A 17,837-nucleotide genomic window follows, 5' to 3' on the forward strand; every position below is an offset into this window, starting at 1 on the left:
ACTGCTCTCACCATGGAAACTTCAACCTGTCTCACTCTCAGCATAACACTTCCTGGACTGCTCTCACCATGGAAACTTCAACCTGTCTCTGTCTCAGCATGACACTTCCTGCACTGCTCTCACCATAGAAACTTCAACCTGTCTCTGTCTCAGCATGACACTTCCTGGACTGCTCTCACCATGGAAACCTCCACCTGTCTCACTGTCTCAGCATGCCATTTCCTGGACTGCTCTCACCATGGAAACCTCCACCTGTCTCACTGTCTCTGCATGACACTTCCTGGGATTGCTCTCATCATGGAAACCTCCACCTATCTCACTGTCTCAGCATGACACTTCCTGGACTGCTCTCACCATGGAAACTGCAACCCGTCTCACTGTCTCAGCATGACACTTCCTGGACTGCTCTCACCATGGAAACTTCAACCTGTCTCTGTCTCAGCATGACACTTCCTGCACTGCTCTCACCATGGAAACTTCAACCTGTCTCTGTCTCAGCATGACACTTCCTGGACTGCTCTCACCATGGAAACCTCCACCTGTCTCACTGTCTCTGCATGACACTTCCTGGACTGCTCTCACCATGGAAACCTCCACCTGTCTCACTGTCTCAGCATGACACTTCCTGGACTGCTCTCACCATGGAAACTTCAACCTGTCTCACTTTCAGCATGACACTTCCTGCACTGCTCTCACCATGGAAACTTCAACCTGTCTCACTCTCAGCATAACACTTCCTGGACTGCTCTCACCATGGAAACTTCAACCTGTCTCTGTCTCAGCATGACACTTCCTGCACTGCTCTCACCATAGAAACTTCAACCTGTCTCTGTCTCAGCATGACACTTCCTGGACTGCTCTCACCATGGAAACCTCCACCTGTCTCACTGTCTCAGCATGCCATTTCCTGGACTGCTCTCACCATGGAAACCTCCACCTGTCTCACTGTCTCTGCATGACACTTCCTGGGATTGCTCTCATCATGGAAACCTCCACCTATCTCACTGTCTCAGCATGACACTTCCTGGACTGCTCTCACCATGGAAACCTCCACCTGTCTCACTGTCTCAGCATGACACTTCCTGGACTGCTCTCACCATGGAAACCTCCACCTGTCTCACTGTCTCAGCATGACACTTCCTGGACTGCTCTCACCATGGAAACCTCCACCTGTTTCACTGTCTCAGCATGACACTTCCTGGACTGCTCTCACCATGGAAACCTCCACCTGTTTCACTGTCTCAGCATGACACTTCCTGGACTGCTCTCACCATGGAAACCTCCACCTGTCTCACTGTCTCAGCATGACACTTCCTGCACTGCTCTCACCATGGAAACCTCCACCTGTCTCACTGTCTCAGCATGACACTTCCCGCACTGCTCTCACCATAGAAACCTCCACCTGTCTCACTGTCTCAGCATGACACTTCCTGCACTGCTCTCACCATGGAAACCTCCACCTGTTTCACTGTCTCAGCATGACACTTCCTGGACTGCTCTCACCATGGAAACCTCCACCTGTTTCACTGTCTCAGCATGACACTTCCTGGACTGCTCTCACCATGGAAACCTCCACCTGTTTCACTGTCTCAGCATGACACTTCCTGGACTGCTCTCACCATGGAAACCTCCACCTGTCTCACTGTCTCAGCATGACACTTCCTGCACTGCTCTCACCATGGAAACCTCCACCTGTCTCACTGTCTCAGCATGACACTTCCTGGACTGCTCTCACCATAGAAACCTCCACCTGTCTCACTGTCTCAGCATGACACTTCCTGCACTGCTCTCACCATGGAAACCTCCACCTGTCTCACTGTCTCAGCATGACACTTCCTCGACTGCTCTCACCATGGAAACCTCCACCTGTCTCACTGTCTCAGCATGACACTTCCTGCACTGTTCTTACCATAGAAACTTCAACCTGTTTCACTCGCACAGGACAGTTTTGATCCAACACGGCCACCGCCACAATTGAAACACTCCACTTTTTGCCCTGAAACTACACAATATTTTTTCCCATGCCGTCCTGCACACTTCTCACACCTCGGAATCTCCCTCCTATATACTGCTGCAACATGACAAATAAACTTGCCACATGAAACACCATAGTGGGTTCGGAAACAAAAGCTCTCACGGAATAACTTATGTACCCTAACATGACATTATCCCATAAACACTCTACATCACAACTCAGAAGGACAGATACGGTCTCCTCAGTCTCACACCCGCCACCGGGTCTGCATTGCACCAAACGGCGAGTATCACAGACACCCGGGATCCACAACTTCAGTTGATCCACCTTAACCTGACCCCAGGTACCACTCCTTCCAGCGGCTCTCTACCCCAGAGAGCAAAGCAGGAGACCACTTTTGTCCAGAGACTCGAAAACGCGCAGCGCCCTCTCCCTCTGACCAGGGAGAGGGCACTCAACCTCTGACCAGGGAGAGGGCACTCAACCTCTGACCAGGGAGAGGGCACTCAACCTCTGACCAGGGAGAGGGCACTCAACCTCTGACCAGGGAGAGGGCACTCAACCTCTGACCAGGGAGAGGGCACTCAACCTCTGACCAGGGAGAGGTCACTCAACCTCTGACCAGGGAGAGGGCACTCAACCTCTGACCAGGGAGAGGGCACTCAACCTCTGACCAGGGAGAGGGCACTCAACCTCTGACCAGGGAGAGGTCACTCAACCTCTGACCAGGGAGAGGGCACTCAACCTCTGACCAGGGAGAGGGCACTCAACCTCTGACCAGGGAGAGGGCACTCAACCTCTGACCAGGGAGAGGGCACTCAACCTCTGACCAGGGAGAGGCCACTCAACCTCTGGATACGCTGAACGAATCGACAGAACCCAACTCCTTTACCCAGCCTGATACCACAAACGGATTGGCCAAAAGGCATGGATCTTTCTCCAGGAATCATACTCCCACCGGGTCAGAATCATCTCGGGCATATTCCTGACCAATGGCGTGGTGCTCGGAAGCTTTCACCTCACCTGATGACAGCTTCTTTCTCCTCTCTATTGTCAGGATCAAAGTTCACTACCTGCCTTCAGGTGCGTAACTTGCACAACGCAGCCAGTTCGGGTTTGCACCTTGCTTCTTCTCACCATCCTCGCTCTTCCTCACCCTGTCCTCCGACATGATGAACTCCATCTCTCAGTTTCGAGCTGCCTTCTGCTGCCATTCTCCCTCATTCGCTCGCTCATCCACACATTGTTCCCGGAACAACTTTTACCATTTTTCACAAGAGTTTTGTTCCTCAGTCAAGTTTTCAACTATAAAATGTAGGCTGCTGACGAGCCCGATAAGGCTGCTCATAATAATGTCTGGAACGGAGTGAGTGGAATGGAAGCAAACTCATGGAAACCAAGTGCTTTATGTATTCAATACCATTCAACTCCACTCCACCCTTTACCACTAGCCCACCCTCGACAATTAAGGTCCTACCAACCTGCTATGATGTAATATCACAACACAACACATTAGATAAACTGTAATGACACTCTCACTCACAGATGCACAAAACGAGCTGTGTAAACCACACCCCAAAATATTCAACTGAGCCTCCTCCCCTACATTTTATATTATCTCTTGAAGAGCTCCAAGGGTTCTTTGAATCATTATGGTTCCACATAGAACCACCCCCCTTCCTAAAAGAACCCTTGAGGAACCCTTGTTTTGTTGTGTAGCCTGGAGGCTCTGTTAACTTAATACTCAATACAACTCGCAAGAAGGAAGGACAAAGGGATCTGTCAGATACTACCCACATTGAACTATGCACAAAGCATTGTCACTGTAACCTATGCAGAGTATACATAGACATTTATAGACATCTATAAACAGAAAGACCCCACACAGACAGTTAGTGTAATAGGTATGTAGTGACCTGTAGTGAGACGGCAGGCTGTGGTTTTGTGGATGAGGATGTTTATCAAGCTACCCCCTGGACAGAGAGAGGGCGATGCCCATTGAGAATATGAGGAAACTAACAACTTCGTCCCCATACTGTTCTGTACAGAAATACAGGAAGGAAACCTCTAAGAAACAAGCCATAACCATAACAGCGCTCGCTCACCCACGCATGATGGTCCTCTGGTTACCACGGCAACGCTCATTTATAACACACACGGCCGTAGATGCATGTACGCGAACACGCCCAAACACACACACACACACACACACACAACCGCACACACAACAGCAGTATCTAATCTAACTGAACTTTAACATAGAGAGAGAGGGAGGTTGAAATAGCTGAGATTCTATAAATAACAGATTGTTTCAGTAAAATGTTATCAGATAGGTGGAGACTGTTAGGAAAACAGCCAGTTACAGCCAGTGTGTGTGTGTGTGTGTGTGTGTGTGTGTGTGTGTGTGTGTGTGTGTGTGTGTGAACGTAAGCGTGTGTGTGTGAACGTAAGCGTGTGTGTGTGTGTGTGTGAACGTAAGCGTGTGTGTGTGTGTACGTAAGCGTGTGTGTGTGTGAACGTAAGTGTGTGTGTGTGTGTGTGTGTGTGTGTGTGTGTGTGTGTGTGTGTGTGTGTGTGTGTGTGAACATAAGTGTGTGTGTGTGTGTGTGTGTGTGTGTGTATGGACTGTGCATTTATTTTGCTTCATTTCCCCAATTACATGAGGAAAGAACAGGAAATAAGGCCTGGTGATTGTCTGTGCCCCTCAGAGGCTGGTTTCACATGACCACAACTACAATAATAACTAACTAAGCTGGATGACCGCTAATGCTGTGTCTATTTCTGTGCAAAGGTATGAAAAGGAAGCATTTCCCTCCAACGAAATTTGACAGAAAATAAACCTCTCATCGCTGTCATCTCTCTATAATATCACCCTCCTGTCATCTCTCTATAATATCACCCTCCTGTCATCTCTCTATAATATCACCCTCCTGTCATCTCTCTATAATATCACCCTCATCTCTCTATAATATCACCCTCCTGTCATCTCTCTATAATATCACCCTCATATCATATCTCTATAATATCACCCTCCTCTCATCTCTCTATAATATCACCCTCCTGTCATCTCTCTATAATATCACCCTCATCTCTCTATAATATCACCCTCCTGTCATCTCTCTATAATATCACCCTCATCTCTCTATAATATCACCCTCCTGTCATCTCTCTATAATATCACCCTCATATCATATCTCTATAATATCACCCTCCTCTCATCTCTCTATAATATCACCCTCCTGTCATCTCTCTATAATATCACCCTCATCTCTCTATAATATCACCCTCCTGTCATCTCTCTATAATATCACCCACATCTCTCTATAATATCACCCTCCTGTCATCTCTCTATAATATCACCATCCTCATCTCTCTATACTATCACCCTCCTCTCATCTCTCTATAATATCACCCTCCTGTCATCTCTCTATAATATCACCCTCATCTCTCTATAATATCACCCTCCTGTCATCTCTCTATAATATCACCCTCCTCATCTCTCTATACTATCACCATCCTCATCTCTCTATAATATCACCCTCCTCATCTCTCTATACTATCACCATCCTCATCTCTCTATAATATCACCCTCCTCATCTCTCTATAATATCACCCTCATCTCTCTATAATATCACCCTCCTCTCATCTCTCTATAATATCACCCTCCTCATCTCTCTATACTATCACCCTCCTCTCATCTCTCTATAATATCACCCACATCTCTCTATAATATCACCCTCATCTCTCTATAATATCACCCTCCTCTCATCTCTCTATAATATCACCCTCCTCATCTCTCTATACTATCACCCTCCTCTCATCTCTCTATAATATCACCCTCGTCTCTCTATAATATCACCCTCCTCATCTCTCTATAATATCACCCTCCTCATCTCTCTATACTATCACCCTCCTCTCATCTCTCTATAATATCACCCTAATCTCTCTATAATATCACCCTCCTGTCATCTCTCTATAATATCACCCTCCTCTCATCTCTCTATAATATCACCCTCCTCTCATCTCTCTATAATATCACCCTCCTCATCTCTCTATACTATCACCCTCCTCTCATCTCTCTATAATATCACCCACATCTCTCTATAATATCACCCTCATCTCTCTATAATATCACCCTCCTCTCATCTCTCTATAATATCACCCTCCTCATCTCTCTATACTATCACCCTCCTCTCATCTCTCTATAATATCACCCTCGTCTCTCTATAATATCACCCTCCTCATCTCTCTATAATATCACCCTCCTCATCTCTCTATACTATCACCCTCCTCTCATATCTCTATAATATCACCCTAATCTCTCTATAATATCACCCTCCTGTCATCTCTCTATAATATCACCCTCCTGTCATATCTCTATAACATCACCCACATCTCTCTATAATATCACCCACATCTCTCTATAATATCACCCTCATCTCTCTATAATATCACCCTCCTGTCATCTCTCTATAATATCACCCTCCTCTCATCTCTCTATAACATCACCCACATCTCTCTATAATATCACCCTCCTCTCATATCTCTATAACATCACCCACATCTCTCTGTAATATCACCCTCCTCTCATCTATATAACCCTTATTTTACCAGGTAACTTGCCTGAGAACACATTCTCATTTACAGCAACGACCTGGGGAATAGTTACATGGGAGAGGAGGGGGGCTGAATGAGCCAATTGTAAACTTGGGATGAATAGGTGACCATGATGGTATGAGGGCCAGATTGGGAATTTAGCCAGGACACCGGGGTTAACAACCCAACTCTTACGATAAGGTCAGGACACCCATTTAACGTCCCATGCGAAAGACAGATATGGTTATTCTCCAGACCTGACAAACACACAACACATTAGGGGAATCAACTCAACGATAAAATTATTATATAAGGGAAATAACAATTGAAAGTGCCATGCTTTTGGCTCTCTGACAGACACTGCTTCAGAAGAGGATGTAGCCAAACATGACTGCCCTGGAGTGGTTTGTCTTTTACCATTAACACGTTAACCAAAGAGGCCTTCGTCCATCTAAATGGAGACAGAAGAAGGAGGTAAAGGAGCAACTTGTATTTCTGCTCGTGATTATAGGGTTTTCATTTGAGATGTTTACTCATGGCCAAGTGCAGACCACTGTGACCATCTGCCCCAATACCCACACCCACGCACACACACTCACGCACGCACGCACGAACACACACACACACACACACACGCACGCAGTAACACACAGTAATATAGAGAAACCATGATTTGAGACATGCATGCTGGGAATGTCATTGATCTGCCTTAGTATAGCTACTGTCATTCACAACACATTCACTTGCTAAGGCACTGACTGAACAGCTTTACTCATATAGACTGAGTAGGTGGAGTCATGACAAAACTATATGTCTACATTCTAAACAGTCTACATCCTCCCATTCTGAATAGTCTACATCCTCCCATTCTAAATAGTCTACATCCTCCCATTCTAAATAGTCTACATCCTCCCATTCTAAATAGTCTACATCCTCCCATTCTAAATAGTCTACATCCTCTCTTCTAAATAGTCCACATCCTCCCATTCTGAATAGTCTACGTCCTCCCATTCTAAATAGTCCACATCCTCCCATTCTAAATAGTCCACATCCTCCCATTCTAAATAGTCCACATCCTCCCATTCTAAATAGTCCACATCCTCCCATTCTAAATAGCCTACAACCTCCCATTCTAAATAGTCCACATCCTCCCATTCTAAATAGTCCACATCCTCCCATTCTAAATAGTCCATATCCTCCCATTCTAAATAGCCTACAACCTCCCATTCTAAATAGTCCATATCCTCCCATTCTAAATAGTCCACATCCTCCCATTCTAAATAGTCTATATCCTCCCATTCTAAATAGCCTACAACCTCCCATTCTAAATAGTCCACATCCTCCCATTCTAAATAGTTCATATCCTCCCATTCTAAATAGCCTACAACCTCCCATTCTAAATAGTCCACATCCTCCCATTCTAAATAGTTCATATCCTCCCATTCTAAATAGTCCATATCCTCCCATTCTAAAGTCTACAACCTCCCATTCTAAATAGTCTACATCCTCCCATTCTAAATAGTCCACATCCTCCCATTCTAAATAGTCCACATCCTCCCATTCTAAATAGTCCATATCCTCCCATTCTAAATGGTCTACAACTTCCCATTCTAAATAGTCTACAACCTCCCATTCTAAATGGTCTACATTCTCCCATGATGCCTATTTTACTTCTCCTCAAATTATAACCAGCATCTGTAAACTCAGAACCTGAACTTCATTAATGTATTCTCTCTCCCTCTCTGAGAGCTGCCAGCAGAGCAGTAAAATAACCTCCCCCAGGAGGTCTCCCATTTCTTTTCACACCATCATATAATTACTTCACGTTTCCCCCTGAGTTCATTTAAGGTCAGTAAATCAATACTTTCCCTGTCTTGTTCTTAACAGAGGAAAGTACTGCGGTGTGTTTCTCCCTCCCTTTGTTTCTCTGTCTCTGTGTTTCTATGTCTCTGTGTTTCTCTGTCTCTGTGTTTCTATGTGTCTGTGTTCCTCTGTCTCTGTGTGTCTCTGTGTTTCTCTGTCTCTGTGTTTCTCTGTCTCTGTGTGTCTCTGTCTCTGTGTTTCTCTGTCCCTGTGTGTCTCTGTGTTTCTATGTCTCTGTGTTTCTCTGTCCCTGTGTGTCTCTGTGTTTCTATGTCTCTGTGTTTCTCTGTCTCTGTGTTTCTATGTCTCTGTGTTTCTCTGTCTCTGTGTTTCTCTGTCTCTGTGTTTCTCTGTGTGTCTCTGTGTTTCTCTGTGTGTCTCTGTGTGTCTCTGTGTTTCTCTGTCCCTGTGTTTCTCTGTCTCTGTGTTTCTCTGTGTGTCTCTGTGTTTCTCTGTGTGTCTCTGTGTGTCTCTGTGTGTCTCTGTGTTTCTATGTCTCTGTGTTTCTCTGTCTCTGTGTTTCTCTGTCTCTGTGTTTCTCTGTCTCTGTGTTTCTCTGTGTGTCTCTGTGTTTCTCTGTGTTTCTCTGTCTCTGTGTTTCTCTGTCTCTGTGTTTCTCTGTCTCTGTGTTTCTCTGTCTCTGTGTTTCTCTGTCTCTGTGTTTCTCTGTCTCTGTGTCTCTGTGTTTCTATGTCTCTGTGTTCCTCTGTCTCTGTGTTTCTCTGTCTCTGTGTGTCTCTGTGTTTCTCTGTCTCTGTGTTTCTCTGTCTCTGTGTGTCTCTGTCTCTGTGTTTCTCTGTATCTGTGTTCCTCTGTCTCTGTGTTTCTCTGTCTCTGAGTTTCTCTGTCTCTGTGTTTCTCTGTCTCTGTGTTTCTCTGTCTCTGTGTTTCCCTGTCCCTGTGCTTCTCTGTCTCTGTGTTTCTCTGTCTCTGTGTTTCTCTGTCTCTGTGTTTCTCTGTCTCTGTGCTTCTCTGTCTCTGTGCTTCCCTGTCCCTGTGTTTCTCTGTCTCTGTGTTCCCCTTAACCAACATTGCGTCTCATTGACATTGTTATGTAACAGTAGGACATTGAACATTCCATTGACATTGTTATGTAACAGTAGGACATTGAACAATTCATTGACATTGTTATGTAACAGTAGGACATTGAACATTCCATTGACATTGTTATGTAACAGTGGGACATTGAACAATTCATTGACATTGTTATGTAACAGTAGGACATTGAACATTTCATTGACATTGTTATGTAACAGTAGGACATTGAACATTCCATTGACATTGTTATGTAACAGTAGGACATTGAACATTCCATTGACATTGTTATGTAACAGTGGGACATTGAACAATTCATTGACATTGTTACGTAACAGTAGGACATTGAACATTTCATTGACATTGTTACGTAACAGTAGGACATTGAACATTCCATTGACATTGTTACGTAACAGTAGGACATTGAACATTTCATTGACATTGTTATGTAACAGTAGGACATTGAACATTCCATTGACATTGTTATGTAACAGTAGGACATTGAACATTCCATTGACATTGTTACGTAACAGTAGGACATTGAACATTTCATTGACATTGTTATGTAACAGTAGGACATTGAACATTCCATTGACATTGTTACGTAACAGTAGGACATTGAACATTTCATTGACATTGTTATGTAACAGTAGGACATTGAACATTCCATTGACATTGTTATGTAACAGTAGGACATTGAACATTCCATTGACATTGTTATGTAACAGTAGGACATTGAACATTCCATTGTCATTGAGTTTCACTCATACCAACTGCCAACATCTGTGTATTAATATGAACCAACCTACCTTAGGCAATACATGTACAGTGCCTTCAGAAAGTATTCATGTATGCCCATGTGGGCTGGGCACCGGTAAATCAATCATTCCTACCCTTTAACTTATTACACATGTTGTTGCCTTATAGCCTGAAATCAAAGCGGATAAAACATATAAAAAATATCACTCATCTACACACAATATCCCATAATGACCAAGTGAAAACATGTTTTTAGGCATTTTTACAAATGTATCGACAATTAAATACAGACATATTTAATTTCAATAAGTATTCACACCACTGAGTCAATACTTTGTAGAAGCCCCTTCCTTAACGATTCAAATGATTTTAATTCTGTACAGGCTTTTCACAGAGATGAGGTGGTCATTCAAAAATCATGCTAAACATTATTATTGCACACAGAGTGAGTCCATGCAATGTATTATGTGACTTGTTAAGCAAATGTTTACTCATGAACTTATTTAGACTTGTCATAACAAAGGGGTTGAACACTTTTTTACTCAAGACAATTCAGCTTTTCATGTTTTATTAATTTGACATTATGGGGTATTGTGTGTAGGCCAGTGACACAACATCTCAATTGAATCAATTTTAAATTCAGGCTGTAACACAACAAAATGTGTAAAAAGTCAAGATGTGTGAATCCTTTCTGAAGGCTATCAGTCTCCTTACCGTTGCTGGAGGTGTTGACATAGTAGCGCCGCCCCTGTGGTGACATGTAGCACTTCCAGAGTTGAGGGAGAGGCTCTCCTACGTCCTCAACCGGCAGTGAGGTCATAGACGCAGTTTTCTGTCAAAACAGATAAAGACGTAAATGGACATAAAGGACTTTCAGCTTTCACACAAGTTTTTATTTTATTTCTAGCTCATTTCACAATGACATCATTGGCAGATATACTGTGGTATATTTAAGCAATAAGGCCCGAGGAGTTGTGGTATATGGCCAATATACCACGGCTAAGGGATGTGTCCAGGATCTCCACGTTGCGTCATGCGTAATAACAGCCCTTAGCCTTGCTATTTTGGCCATATACCACAAACCCCTGTGGTGCCTTATTGCTATTATAAACTGGTGTAATTACAGCAGTAAAAATAAATGTTTTGTTATACCTGTGGTATACGGTCTGATATACCACGGCTGTCAGCCAATCGGCATTCAGGGCTCAAACCACCAAGTTTATAATGCAATACTAAGAACAACAAACAACTACAGCCAGTCTGCTATTGGCCAGGCATGATAGAGCTGATTGGAGGTGCATGCACACACATATGTCCGCCTACATTTTAAATAATTTATTTGAATCCTCCAATCAAATTTACAGAAAAAAGATCCAAACATTTCAAAGGTCCCTGTATGGCAGTCCATGGTACAGAAAGCACCTCCTTCTCCAAACAGCTAGGCTGCCAACGACAGCTGAAACAGAGCAGTACCTAGCCAATTGCTTTGCCCTAGTTTTTGTCAGCCCCGCAATCTGGAGGCAACGCACTGGAAGCCTGTGTACATGGCTGAGACTGCCAAATATCAGAGCCACCAGCTTGCACCTCCACCCGAGGCTGTCCAAGCGTGCCACAGGGGCTGGTATTTAAGCAGCTTCTCTGCAAAGGTCTTCTACATGTAGCCATCCAATGAGCAGCCCACTTCCAAAAATTAGCACCTCCCCCTGGCCTCCCCCCACAACAACAATATCTGGGGTATTTGGCACACAGGAAAACACATCACTATCAACATCAAACCAGCTTCCCCTTCACACAAGAATGTTTATGCATGTGTGCTGTTGGTGAGACTACTTGCCTCACCTTGCTGAATATTAGGTCTACAAGGAGGTCACGTCTAGGAAACGTCTAGCACTGTACAAGTCCCTGTATGAACAGACGCCATTTTAACAACGGCAATGGATTACATTTGACTCATGTAGAATACAAAATGGGTCACACGCACACACACACTCACACGCACGCACACGCACGCACACAAGCGCGCACACACACACACACACACACGCACGCACGCACGCACTCACACACACACACACGCACACGCACACGCACACACACACACACAAACTAACAAAAGTCACTGTATAGCCAACTCTGGCCAGATGCTACTGATTAAAACACCATGGCTCAGCATAAGGTCAAAACCATTGTAACATGTTATTGTGCTTAGGAAAACTGCCTGAAATTCCTTAACGATTACTCTCTGTTATTGGAGAGGTTGCCAAGTTGCTCAAGCGACTTTAAGAGATAAGTTTGAGTGGGAAACTTATCCAGACACCGGGGTGATTCAGGAGAGTTCTAGGTTACGGTCTTTACGTCACTGCATGTCTACAGAGGGACAAAGGGAGGCTTGAGACATCTATTGTAATTCTTCACCTTTACATACATCTATGTAATCATCCCCAAAACCAACACCTACTTTGGCCACCTTTCCTTCCAGTTCTCTGCTGCCAATGACTGGAACGAATTGCAAAAATTTGCTTGGAGACTTATGTCTCCCTCGCTAACTTTAAGCGTCAGCTGTCAGAGAGGCTTACCGATCGCTGCAGCTGTACACAGCCCATCTGTAAATAGCCCATCCAACCAACTACCTACCTCATCCCCATATGTATCATCCCCTACCTCATCCCCATATTTATTTTCTACTCTTTTGCACATCAGTATTTCTACTTGTACATCCTCATCTGCACATATATCACTCCAGTGTAAATTGCTAAATTGTAATTACTTTGCCACTATTGGCCTATTTATTGCCTTACCTCCTTACTTCATTTGCACACACTGTATACAGATTTTTCTATTGTGTTATTGACTGTTTGTTTATCCCATGTGCAACTCTGTGTTGTTGTATGTGTCACACTGCTATGCTTTATCTTGGCCAAGTCGCAGTTGTAAATGAGAACTTGTTCTCAACTGGCCTACCTGGTTAAATAAAGGTGTTCTCAACTGGCCTACCTGGTTAAATAAAGGTGTTGGTTACCTGGTTAAATAAAGGTGTTCTCAACTGGCCTACCTGGTTAAATAAAGGTGTTCTCAACTAGCCTACCTTTAAATAAAGGTGTTCTCAACTGGCCTACCTGGTTAAATAAAGCCTACCTGGTTAAATAAAGGTGTTCTCAACTGGCCTACCTGGTTAAATAAAGGTGTTCTCAACTGGCCTACCTGGTTAAATAAAGGTGTTCTCAACCTGGTTAAATAAAGGTGTTCTACCTGGTTAAATAAAGGTGTTCTCAACTGGCCTACCTGGTTAAATAAAGGTGTTCTCAACTGGCCTACCTGGTTAAATAAAGGTGTTCTCAACTGGCCTACCTGGTTAAATAAAGGTGTTCTCAACTGGCCTACCTGGTTAAATAAAGGTGTTCTCAACTGGCCTACCTGGTTAAATAAAGGTGTTCTCAACTGGCCTACCTGGTTAAATAAAGGTGTTCTCAACTGGCCTACCTGGTTAAATAAAGGTGTTCTCAACTGGCCTACCTGGTTAAATAAAGGTGTTCTCAACTGGCCTACCTGGTTAAATAAAGGTGTTCTCAACTGGCCTACCTGGTTAAATAAAGGTGTTCTCAACTGGCCTACCTGGTTAAATAAAGGTGTTCTCAACTGGCCTACCTGGTTAAATAAAGGGGGACAAATAAATAAAGGTGAAATAAAAAAGCTAAAAAAGCTTAGCTAAATATGGTATGTTGGTTGGTTGGTGATGGTTGGTTGGTTGGTTGGTTGGTGATGGTATGTTGGTTGGTTGGTTGGTGATGGTTAGTTGGTTGGTGATGGTTGGTTGGTGACGGTTGGTGATGGTTGGTTGGTTGGCTGAAGTAAAAGCCTGCACACCCCTCCCACCCTCCAGGTTCAAGGCTGATGACCACTGAATGAGACGAGTAACAGGCAATGCATGCAACTTGAGTCATAAATATTTGACCAGTCATAATTCCATCAAGTCGGAGTGCTAGAAATGTGTGATGAAACATGTTATCAGCTCTAGCATACATCATCACCACCGTTATGCAGAAGAAAACACAGCCTATTGTTTCTGATTCAATAGACAGCTTGCTCTTCATTTTTCAGTCATGAAAGGGATGAGTCAGCATTCTTGAATGTTAAAATGAGTTGCGAGGGACAGAGTCTAACATGAATGAATCACAGAAAATGTCCCTAAGAGAAAAATCTAACATCAACACAGACACATCACCACATTCCCTCACTACTGCTACTAGTGCTACTCAGTCATTAACGATGACATCAACAATGTGCAGGATTAACTTCTATCATTGAAGACAGAAACTGTCGCTCAAAGAGATTTTTTTTCTGTCCCTCTCAGAATGAACTCATTCCAATCAATGCTTTCCTGCAAAAGAGAAGAGAGGAGAGGAGAGGAGAGGAGAGGAGAGGAGAGGAGAGGAGAGGAGAGGAGAGGAGAGGAGAGGAGAGGGTTCATCTATAGTTCTGGGAAGACAACTCATTTCTGAGTAGCCTAAGTATATTTTGTGTTTCGATAAGTTGTTGTTGTTCATATAGTCTGTCTAGAACAACTCTAGTTAAGCGCTGTCCCTTTACCTAGTGGCCTACTTAATCAGTGCTGTTTAAACTGCTGAATGCTCAGTACTTGTGGCTGTGAAGTGTTGAATCATTGACTTGGACTGGTTTCAGTAGGTCAATTTGTGTAGCAGCCACCTGATAATTGGTGGGTGTGTCTGTTGGAGGGGTACGTGTACTTACCTGTCCTCTCTGAGTATTTACAGAGACCCTCTAGACCCCCAGTCTCAGTGCTCATCGACAGTTCTGGACAGTTACGTATTGTCCCTCTTCCTAGTGCTATTAGTGTTAGTACTTCAGTCTCCCGACGTTTTCTCAGCGACAGCTGTAAGCGGTGGCCTTGTCAATTGGCGGTGTTGCCACCAAAACAAAGACGGTTCTGCCGAGTAGTTCCTGACGGGTTATTCAAGGAAAGAATGACAGTAAGTTATCACTCTCTCACTTTAGTATCTTACCTAGTTATTTTCAGATGATCTCATTATACTCCTTTGTAGCTTTGTCACCCAAGTGTGTGTTCGTTACTCTCCCTGTAGGCACTCACCCAGGCTGTGTCACAACTGGTCATGACTGGGTGTCCCATAGGGCGGCGCACAATTGGCCCAGCATCGTCCAGGTTGAGGAAGGATTTGGCTGTTTCATTTTTTACTTGGCTCATCTCGCTCCAGCGACTCGGTCGTCAGTTGAACGGTGTTTCCTCCGACACATCGGTGCAGCTGGCTTACCGGGTTAAGAGGGCGGGTGTTAAGGATCGCGGTTTGGCGGGTCATGTTTAGAGGACGCAAGACTCAACCTTCGCCTCTCCCAAGCCCTTTGGTTAGTTTCAGCGATGAGACAAGATTGTAATTGGATATGACACAATTGGGGAGAATTAAAAAAAATAAAATAATACTAAAGCAATTGTGGTGTTAATGTTTCACAACAAAAAGAAGAAGAAATGGGATGTGTGGCTGTAAGTGAGCTTTCTGAGGGGGGGGGGGGGTGGTAGTCAGCATTACATCATTAAAGAGCCACCAACGGAAAAAGGATATTGTCCCTTCTTTGATTTCCAAAGTCACGTCTTGGTCTTCTCAGTAAGGTGATACCAGACCTGTTAACACAGAGGAAGCCAGATGGGCTGTACTCAGTCAGGACGCTGATTCCTTGGTTCACTGAGTGAATTTGTCATTGAACTACACCAGTCAGTAAATCAATGTTCAATGAGGGTGAGGGGCTCTGTGACCCGAGCTCAACCATTTAATAATGACTTATGTGTTGGACCAATTAGGTCTGAGCTATTTCAATGTGCTATTTCAATGTGAAGGCCATACAACATAGAAGAATATCTACCCTCGTCACGCCCTGATCTGTTTCACCTGTCCTTGTGCTTGTCTCCACCCCCCTCCAGGTGTCGCCAATCTTCCCCACTTGTCCCCTGGGTATTTATACCTGTGTTTTCTGTCTGTCTGTTGCCAGTTTGTCTTGTTTGTTCAAGCCTACCAGCGGTTTGTCTCAGCTCCTGTTTTTCCCTAGTCTCTCTTTTTCTTCTCCTCCTGGTTTTTGACCTTTGCCTGTCCTGACCCTGTACCAGAAAGCCTGACCACTGCCTGCCTCTGAGCCTGTCTGCCTGCCGTCCTGTACCTTTGCTCCACCTCTGGATTATCGACCCCTGCCTGCCTTGACCTGTCATTTACCTGCCCCTGTGGTTACAATAAATATTATTACTTCACCCAGTCTGCACTTGGGTCTTACCTTGATTCCTGATAGTACGAACTGGACATGACTGACCCAGCAGACTTGACATGACTGACCCAGCAGACTTGGACCAGCTCCGCAACGCCATCTCCTTAAGGAGCCACCATTGGTAGACACGAGGAGATGCTTCGTGGTCTGATGGAAGGGTTCCAGGACATGGCCGAACATCACAACCTAAAACATTGGACGCTTTGCGAGAGCAATTCTGTGGGTTGCCTACGAGGCAGACTACCATGACTGTAACCTCCCAGCCCCTCAGTAACCCAGCTGGTAGCAGGGCTGTCACACCGGTTTCACGGGAACCACGCTTACCTCCCCAAGAGTGCTACAACGGAGATTCCAGAAACTGCCGGGCTTTTCTCTCCCAGTGCTCCGTCGTTTTCGAGCTGCAGCCTTCTTCATTCCCCTCAGACTGCTGGAAGATAGCGTACATTATTACGCTGATGTCTGGGAGGGCACTCGTCTGGGCCACAGAGGTGTGGGAGCAACAATATGCCGTCTGCCTCAGTCTGGAGGTATTCGTGGTGGAGGTGAGCGGTTTTGAGGCTCTGGTGTCCGATATCCGGGAGAGAGACTGCCCGGAAGTTTCTCCAGCTTCAGCAGGGCTCCCTCAGTGTGGCAGACTATTACTCCAACTTCAGCAGGGCTCCATCAGTGTGGCAGACTATTACTCCAACTTCAGCAGGGCTCCATCAGTGTGGCAGACTATTACTCCAACTTCAGCAGGGCTCCATCAGTGTGGCAGACTATTACTCCAACTTCAGCAGGGCTCCATCAGTGTGGCAGACTATTACTCCAACTTCAACAGGGCTCCATCAGTGTGGCAGACTATTACTCCAACTTCAGCAGGGCTCCATCAGTGTGGCAGACTATTACTCCAACTTCAGCAGGGCTCCATCAGTGTGGCAGACTATTACTCCAACTTCAGCAGGGCTCCATCAGTGTGGCAGACTATTACTCCAACTTCAACAGGGCTCCATCAGTGTGGCAGACTATTACTCCAACTTCAGCAGGGCTCCATCAGTGTGGCAGACTATAACTCCAGCTTCAGCAGGGCTCCATCAGTGTGGCAGACTATAACTCCAGCTTCAGCAGGGCTCCCTCAGTGTGGCAGACTATAACTCCAGCTTCAGCAGGGCTCCCTCAGTGTGGCAGACTATAACTCCAGCTTCAGCAGGGCTCCATCAGTGTGGCAGACTATAACTCCAGCTTCAGCAGGGCTCCATCAGTGTGGCAGACTATAACTCCAGCTTCAGCAGGGCTCCATCAGTGTGGCAGACTATAACTCCAGCTTCAGCAGGGCTCCCTCAGT

General features: G+C 44.9%; 1 protein-coding gene across 1 annotated transcript in view; it reads right to left on the reverse strand.

The window, feature by feature from the left end:
• The window catches only part of LOC115106308 (growth arrest-specific protein 7-like), a 135,589-nt gene that overhangs the window by 98,435 nt on the left and 19,317 nt on the right, over nt 1–17,837 (reverse strand). The window contains exon 2 of the mRNA XM_029628905.2: nt 10,943–11,060. Coding sequence (XP_029484765.1) covers nt 10,943–11,060 — 118 coding nt within the window. The remainder of the gene's footprint in view (nt 1–10,942; nt 11,061–17,837) is intronic.

This window comes from Oncorhynchus nerka, linkage group LG23 (assembly GCF_034236695.1).
Source record: "Oncorhynchus nerka isolate Pitt River linkage group LG23, Oner_Uvic_2.0, whole genome shotgun sequence".
Lineage (NCBI taxonomy): Eukaryota > Metazoa > Chordata > Actinopteri > Salmoniformes > Salmonidae > Oncorhynchus > Oncorhynchus nerka.